Source organism: Manihot esculenta, chromosome 3 (genome assembly GCF_001659605.2).
Source record: "Manihot esculenta cultivar AM560-2 chromosome 3, M.esculenta_v8, whole genome shotgun sequence".
Classification (NCBI taxonomy): Eukaryota; Viridiplantae; Streptophyta; class Magnoliopsida; order Malpighiales; family Euphorbiaceae; genus Manihot; species Manihot esculenta.
Genome location: NC_035163.2, coordinates 22,671,021 through 22,680,489, shown reverse-complemented (window position 1 = coordinate 22,680,489; position 9,469 = coordinate 22,671,021). Strand labels below are relative to the sequence as shown.

The window sequence follows — 9,469 nt, the reverse complement described above, 5'->3', positions numbered from 1 at the left end:
AATATTTTTATTATTCTCTTTAGAATTAAAATATTAAGACTTTAATTTTATCCATTATTTTTTTATCTATTAAAATTTAAACACTTAATTTTTTATTCACTATAAAAAATATAGCTTTAATAATAAAAAAATAACGACTCATTTAACTTTCTCTTATTTATAATATATATATAACACTAATAATATAATTAATTATTATTATATTAAATTTTAATAACTTTTATAAAATATTCTCGTAGTACACATTTTTTCCATCATCTAAAATCATTATAAATTAATAAATAATATGATTTATAAAGAATGTAAACTTATAATGAGTATAAATTGAATTTTTTCTATTTATTAAAAATATTAAGTACTCAATGATTATCGATATTTACTTATTTTCAATTATTATCATTATTTTAAAATTATTATATAAAATATAATATTTTTATTTAAATTTTAATGATAATTTTTATTCAGACGTTAAAACTTTAATAATAATGATAAATTTATATTTTGTTAATCATAATTAATATTATAATATCATTGTAATTGTTAAGTTTCAATTGGATTAAAAATAGAAAAAAAATAAAAAAATAAAAATTTTTACTAACATAAATCGTATTTAAATGAAAAAAATAATATTATTAAAAAGAAAATAATATCTTTTATTTTTTTTATTCCAAAATACAAGATCATTCATTTTAATTGGATTGTGACATACTATAAATCATTCAAATATCCGATTTTGGATTGTGACTATCCAAATATTCAATTTCTAATAATATTCACACGTAATTGCAATTGAAAGATCTCATAACAGTTCTAGGAAATTGAGGAATGAAAAAGTTTTGAGCGTTATCTCTCATCCTTCTCTAGAGGATCTCAATAGTGTTTATCTACTAAGAGGTATAGGTTTTCATAGAATGTTCTAGAGTTTCAGTATAATAATATTTATTTAACTATTTAAATAAATAAATTACAATTATAATACAGAATTTTAATAAACAAACTATATAAATTTTAGATAATTTTAATTAAATCTTTACTTATTAATTAGATTAAAATTGTTATTCTTTTAAATTACAATTTTATTTCAATATCAATTTATATGCAATTAAAATTTTACTTAATTTTGTAATACCCGGCTCGACTCCGGTATCGGAATTCCTACCGCCCGGTGGAATCTCGGATGTCAGAAACCTCTAGAAGGGGAAAATCATGTTTTTATAAAATGTTTTCATGTATTTTATGGTTTTAAGAAAGAAAGAAATTGAGTTTTGAATGAAAAAAGACCATGGAGGCATTTCCAGGTTCGACCGCCGAACCTCAAGTTCGGCCGCCGAACATGGGATGGTTTAGGGGGCATGTTAGGCTTCCGAAAGTGGCTTTCTTTCGGCCGCTGAACCTCATGTTCGGCCGCCGAACATGCATGAGTTTTGGAGTCGCCTTCGGCTTCCGAAGGTGGCCTGGCCAGCCACCTATAAAAAGGCTCCATGGCCGAAAATGGGCGAGCTTTCTCTTCTATTTTCGGCCAACGGTGAGTCCATGCTCTCCCATGGTCGGTTTTGATGATTTTCCTCAAATCTTTCAAGTTTTAACTTGGTTTTGAAGATTTTTGAAGCTAAGATCAAGTTTTGGAGCTTGGAGACCCAAGGAGCTAGATTTCTCCCATCTCCAAGTTAGGATCGTCTCTCTTCTCGATCTTCAAGAGGTAAGCTTAGATCCTACCTTTCTTGTATGTTTTAAACAAGTTTTATGAAAGTTTATGGGGGTAGAAATGCATGTTAGGGTTAATGTTGAGTTATGGGTAATGTTTGTTATTTGAGTTGCTTTATGTGTTTGTGTTGGGGTTTAGGATAGTTTGAGACCCCTAAATGCTTATTGGCTTGTGTATGCATGTTGTAGAATAGCTAAATGCATGTTTGAATGGGTTGGGAGGCAAAATGTGCATGAGGAGGCTGAGTTCTGCCCTTTGGAAGAACTCAGGTTCGGCAGCCGAAGGACTTTCGACCGCCGAACCTGCCTGTGGAGGCAAGCTTTCGGCTGCCGAACCCTGCCCCCGAAAGCTAGACTTTCGGCTCTGGAAGGGAGTTTCGGCCGCCGAAGGTGCCGCCGAACCTGCATGAGTTTCGGCTCTGGAACCACTTTCGGCTGCCGAAGGTGCCGCCGAAAGTGGCTGAGTTTCGGCTCTGGAGGGACCTTCGGCCGCCGAACCTGCCGCCGAAGGTGCCTTGTTCAGCCTTCATTTGCATGTTTTCTATGATTGTTTTAAGGTGTTTTAGGGGGTTTCTGGGGAATAGTTTAGAGTCATGTTCATGTATGTTTGGTCCCTCATTTGAGTCCACCTGTGTAGGTTCGAACCCGAGGAACCGAGGACCCCAGCAGTGAGATAGCTGCTTCAGTGTCTTTTCAGAGCTAGCCTGAGGTGAGTAGAATGACTCTTTATGTTTCAAAGCAAATAATAAAAGTTTTAGCATGATTCACGCATCATGAATGCAATGAGATATATTAGGTTGTTTGCATTAGAATTCACGAATATGTTGCATTGCATAATATGATGTTGATGTGGATGAACATTGGATGATCCATTAGCCTTCGTATGGTATGATATGATATGATGATGATATGGTTCGGAAGTCCAGGAAGACTCATTCTACGTCCCTGACACTATGTAAGAGAAAGTCCAGGAAGACCCATTCTACGTCCCTGACACATTGGAATGTTATGCTATATTATGTAAGAGAAAGACTAGGACCCATTCTACGTTCTGGCACTATTAGACATGTAGAGGGCTATTGGTGACAAGTTCATCCTTAATGTGAATTGTTTGTGATGTGATGCATTTCATGAAAGTATAAATTTTAAATATAATGTTTTATTATTCTGCTCACTGGGCTCTAGTAGCTCACCCCATTCCCTTAATCCCCCAGGTTTACAGGTACGGGCTAGATCAGGAAGTCAGCAAGAGTAAAGAAGTCATGTTTTATGTAATAGCTAGATGTAGACATAAAAGTAATGTAATGTAAAGTATAGTACAGTAATATAATGTATAGTACAGTAATGTAATGTAATGATGTTTATTGAGGATTAGAGTTGTGCTTGACCCTAGTATGTTGGTTAATCCCTTTTGCACATGATCTATGAAATGTTTTAATGATACTCATGTAAACCAAGCTTAATGTTTGATATGTTACCTCATTGGAGCATTTGATGAGGGCTCCAGTGTGGGGTTTAATGTTATGATTATGAGTTGTGCATGCACAGGTTAAGCTTGGTAAATGAAAGAGAAATTTTAAAGTTTTATGTTTATATTTGATCATATATGAGATTTAACAGGTATACAGGATGTATGTTAGACTTACTATGGGTCCCGGCGGCCTTATGCCGATCTGGATCCTAGCGCCGGTAGCAGTCCGGTTTCCGGGTCGTTACAAATTTAATTTTTCATCTTATTTTCTTATATAATTCTTTATGTGTGTTACTCATTAAATTTTAAATATATTTACAATAAATATAATTAACTAATTAATTAATATAAAATTATCTAATAAAATATCAAAACCATCCAAATATTTAGAATGTCAAAATTGATTTGATTTAATCTTTTCGGTACATAGTTTATCAGTGCAATTCATATTTTTTTCATTACAAATATCCTAATTTAACATTTGATGTATGAAATGTATCTGTAATATTAAATCATATTAGTTCTCATGTATTAGTTATTGACTGATTAAATGAAATTTCAAATCTCATTTGCTAATTTCATTCAATTTGAAATTTTATTCTCTTTTAGGCAAGAATTTTATGATTAGTGCTAATTAATATAGAATAAATAGGATATTCTCTAATTTAATTTAGGGTGATAAATCTTATTTCAATCACATAAACACTTTTGTATAATTCCTAATATATTAAATTTTGTAAAATTAATCAAAACACAAAAATTTATATATAAGATTATTTATTAATTTTAAGTCAAAAATCACTTGTACAACCATCACTTAAGTAATTTTGTACAACCATCACTTAAGTAATTTATAGGCATATATTATTTTCTATATGGATTTTTCATACGGATAAATTCATTGCAATTATTTATAAAATAAGTACCTATATCTCACATATCACAACTTATAAGATTAGTTACTTCCTAAAAAGAAAGAAAATAATATATATCAGTCTCAATAACACTAATCACTGTCCAATCATGATAAAAATATTGGTCAGAAATATTTAAAAATATTATTTAAATACAGTAAAAATCTCACAACTATAACCACATTATAATTTTATTTGCACGAATTTCATGAATTTTATCTTTACTTAAAATTAAATTAAATTAATACTAAAAATAAATAACAAATAATAGTCTTTATTTAAAACTCAAAATTATATAAAATAAAACGTCTCACTACAACTAACTAATTTGTTATAGTACACATTATTAACAGTAATTAGCATTAACGACTAATATATAATATTTTCATTAAAAAATTTTAATAAAAAATCTCCAATGATGACTTAATGGTAAAAAAAATAATCATTAATAATTTTTAACAATTAATTTTTAATATTTAATGATAAATTTTTTTTGCCGTAACTTTTTATTTAAAAAAACACTTAAAATCCATTAATTTTTATTTAAATTATCATATTTAATTAATTTTTAACACCTTTTACCTTTTAATTTCCATTCATTATTAAAATATTTCATTACCTGATAACTTTAAAAACTTTTAGAAAAAAATAAAGCTTACAAATTGAGACATTTTATATGGTACCAAATACTTTCAATTTGGCTGTAGACTTTGCAAAGAATATCTGAGTAAGAAAATTATATTTATAGAAATTTAACATCCGTTTATAATGAATAGAATAATTGCGGTTTTAGATGGATTGAATATAAAAAATTTAAAGACTTAATTTTAAAAATACACAGAGCGATCCATTAATTATATTAAAATTTAGAAACTAAAATGTAATTTACATAATATAATTTATTTTTACCTATATTAACAGAAATTAAGTGTTCATTAAGGTAGTTTAAGCATTTAAAATATTAATTCTCCCATTGACTAACATAATTTTGAATAGAAGGATCTCTGATTTAAATTCACTGATTATAGAAGAATTTAAGTGTTTGATTTTAAAAATATAGGAACTGATCTATTAATTATATTAAAATTCAAGACTAAATTATAATTTATCCTTTTAAATTTTGTAAATTGATTGCAACAACATTATTTTTCTTTACCATTAAATTTTTAAAACTCCATTATTTTTCTTCATTCCGTTTTGTTTGGTGCAAAATACCACAACATCAATTTCTTTTTATTTACTGCTAATTACAATAGAAATTATTACTAGGTTGGTCTCATACAAGATAAGTTCTAAAAATAAGAGATGTATGATACAATTTACCCATTTTCCATTACATGTTAATTCAATTGATACACATATTAAAGAAAAAAAAAATCATGACTTGAACAAGTTATCATTTGCATGAACAAAATATAAATTGCACCACAGAATTGTATGATTAAGAGATTTTGTCAGATCAAATATATGAGTTCATGGTCAACAGAGTCTAGCACCAAAGGTGATTTTTCTTTCTATCTTTTGCACGAAATCCTGCAAATTTCATCTCTTTGACCAATATGAACATTAATGCAACCAAAAAAATTCCTATTTAATTTGCAGGTCACAAATTCAAGGTGCAGTTACTTGTTGATGGTGTTCTCTAGCTCTTCTAGTGATATGAAAGATTCTCTTAACTCTCCTTTGTTGTTTTCTCTGTTAAGCGTTTAAACATTCTGATATCTTCAATTAAAGATTTCATGTCATTGCAAGATGATCCACCTTCTTCCACTGCCATTTTAGCCCATTCTGCTAATCTTCTTGCTCTTTTTCTCATCTCTTTTGCTTCATTTTCATCACCCATCACTCTTCTTATTGCATTCTCAATCTCGCTTCTGCTTATCAATGTCGAGTCCTCAGTCGCCCACACTCTCCATGTCTTATTTCCGACAGGTTCTCCAAATTTTAGCACTTGGGTTACCAGCTTCTCATTGTAAAATTGTTCTGCAAAAATCGGCCATGTGACCATTGGCAAACCTTCACATAACCCTTCAAGAATAGAATTCCAACCACAGTGAGTCAAGAATCCACCGATTGCTGGATGATGCAATATCAAAACTTGAGGAGCCCATCCTTTTATTACAAGTCCTTTGCCATTTTCCTTCAATTTCTCCTCGTATCCTTCAGGCAACCACCACTCTTCCTGCTGCTGATGATCCTCATTATTGTCTTCTTTCAGGACTTTTCCCACTACCCAGATGAATGAGTAGCTTGAATCTTCAAGTGCATTACCAATCTCTAATATCTGAGCCTTGCTGAACCTTGCCGTGCTTCCAAAACAGACATAAAGCACAGAATTTGGTTCCTTGGAATCAAGCCAACGCAGGCATCTTTGCTCGGAGATAGTAGCCTTGTCTCCTCTGAGGGCATTATCATTAACACTTCTGAACAAATTTACAGGGCCTAAATGCCAAGCTTTGATTCCTGTAACTTTGGTGAAATGGTCAGAATAGGCTGATTCTAACTCATAGAAGCTGTTCATTAACAACCCAAAGCTCTTCCTCTCAGCCTCTTTCAACTTATCAAAAAATTCAGAGAATTCTGTCCTTCTTTTCACAAGATCCGGCAGCTGTGATCTTGTGATTTCTACTTGGTCTGGCAAGCCTGGAACCATAAAAGTTTCCGTCTCAGAAACAATAGAATCATGAGGTCGATAATATTCAATACTATTGGCAACACAGAGATTGAAGAAACCACTACCACTGAATGCAAGCCTTGGAATTCCAAGTTCAGTAGCGACGTCAATAGTCCACCAGAAGATATAATCGGAGGCAATACAATCAGGTCGGCGTTCTCGAAATAGAATCTTAATCTGGGGTTCAAGCAACTCAATGCCATGGATGAGTTTTATCGTCGTTTCTGGTGTTGGTGCGGATGACAAGTTTTCACAGCCTTCAGGCAAGCCAGCCTCTGCAGAAGGAAAACGAAGGATTTCTAGGGAAATGTTTCGACCAGATTCGACGTCCCTTTCAATGGAATTCTTGAATCCAATGGCATTCATGGTGGTGGTGATGATGGTGACTCTTATACCTTGTGCAGCAAATAGCCTAGCTATGTCTACCATTGGCATCATGTGGCCTGGAGCCATGTAGGGAAGAAACATTACATGAATCTGTGAACCCATGTCTTGGATAGAAGCTGATGACGGATTATGATAATGTAGAAGGAGCTGAAAGGAGAGAGAGAGAGAGAGAGAAAGGAACTTTCTTGGGTACACGGAGGATTTTTAGTTTTGATGGCCAGCCCATTTTGTAGGAAGATGAGTTTGTTTTCTTGGTGTGGATTGTTTGAGTTGCATGAGATGTAGAATTGTAGATAGCCTCAGTTTTTGTGCTAGTGAAAATTACGGAAAGTTTATTTAACCCCATCTAAGTTGAAATTAAAAAAAATCAATAGAATTTGAATTAATTTAAAATTTTAATTTTTAATTTTAAAATTTTTAATTATTTAATTCGATTTAATTTTAATTAAAATTAAAAAAATTAAATTGAATTGATCAATGATAATAATATATTATTATTATTTTCAATAATATAAAGAGATTAGATTATAATAAAATTAAAATATTTTAATTAAATTTTAAAATATTAAAAATAAAAAATAAAAATAAAAAATTTATTAAAAATTTAAATCGAACCGAATCAAATTGAAAATCAGATCAGTTCAATCTGATTTCTGCTCAAAATTTATTTGATTCAATTTATATAAATATTAAAATTTTGATTTTTAATTTTTTCAATTTGATTTATCGAATGATATTTTAATTTGATGTATATGCATTCGGCCAATAGGATGCGATATTTTAATTTGATGTATGTGCATTCGGCGAATAGGATGCATTAGTTTTTTATTATGTATAATTAGAATATAATACATTCTTATTATTATTTATTATGTCTCATAGTTTTAATTTAATTCATTACTTTAATTTTCTCCATTTTATTAACTTATTATAATTGCTCTGTTGAAAATTTTCTATTAACTTTGACGATGATTATTATGAATTTTTTTCTCTAATTACATTTAAAAATATTAAACCACTATAATATCTTAGTAAAAAAAAAAAAAAAAAAAAACTGTTATTTCTGTTTTAAGTTGGGATGTTTGGAGGGCTCGGCCTCTTTCTATCATTGTGACTCTGTATCATGACTTTGTCTTTTAATATATTTATTATTTTTTTATTATATAAATTTAATTAAATTTAACCAATTAAATTCACATATTTTTATTCAACCCCTAAATAAATTCTCACTTGATATAATATTATTTTTTAAATAATAAAATGTTACTTTTAATAATAAAAATATTATTTATATTATAAAATTTCATTTTGCTATTTTAAAAATGATTTATTATTTCTATGTCTTTTTTAATTTTTATATTAATTAACATATTAAAATTTTTTATATTTTAAATAATAAAAAACAATACTATCACATGAATTATATTTTTCTAATTATTTTTTTTAAATAAAATTGATAATCGAAACAAAAAAAATTTAAAAATTTTTAAATTTATTAATACACACTTATTATCAGACTAAATTTATAAGTGCCACCAGTTCTTTATTATCAATTCTATATTTTAAATACATCATCCACTCTAATCTATTATTAGAAAAAAAAAATCAATTACAGTGAAGAAAGCACCTTTTATTAATTAAACAGAGTTCCTGATTCTGATGGTGCCCTCTTTCGATTGATACATCTCAACATTGGAAAAACACGACATGAAACAACATCTACTCTTGCTGTTATTATCATCATTCAAAAGCTCAAGTGCCTTCTCTTTGACATCTTGCTCTGAGTCTATCTCCACATTAGAACAACACAAGAAAAACCAACTTCTTCTCTTCTTTTTCTTCTCAGTCACCGGAATTACATCCGCAGCATGCCCCGAATTCACCGGAAGGACAATGTTTTGAGAATCCATATCATACAAATATGCTTCAAAGCTTAAACAAAAGAAGGAAGTTATATAAAGGAAGAAAATTAAATATTGAGTGTCATCATGAAGATAAGAGTTATTGACTCAGGACACAAAGAAAACTACATAAATATTTATTTATTTATTTTTCTTGTAAACAAATTAATAAATAATTTTACTTGCTTGACAAGTAGTAAATAATTTATATAGGATATAAACGTAAGTGCAAACGTCGGATATAAGAAAGGAAATAATTAATAAAGCCAAACATATACATTTCAGATATTTTCCCCTTATTAATATATAATCCTAGCCTATGCAAATGAGTAAATAAATAAAATAAAATAGAGATATTTTAGAAAGCTGGTTAAACAAAGTTTCTTATTCGCACTCCGCACTCAACTGAATAAAGCTA

The 9,469-nt window shown here is 29.5% G+C and overlaps 1 protein-coding gene across 1 annotated transcript; it reads right to left on the bottom strand.

The window, feature by feature from the left end:
* Window positions 1-5,375: 5,375 nt before the first annotated feature.
* On the bottom strand, window positions 5,376-7,551 carry LOC122723381 (scopoletin glucosyltransferase-like). The gene has a single exon (XM_043955514.1). The coding sequence runs from the start codon at window positions 7,250-7,252 to the stop codon at window positions 5,762-5,764; it is 1,491 nt and encodes a 496-aa protein (XP_043811449.1). The 5' UTR covers window positions 7,253-7,551; the 3' UTR covers window positions 5,376-5,761.
* Between the last annotated feature and the right edge of the window lie 1,918 nt (window positions 7,552-9,469).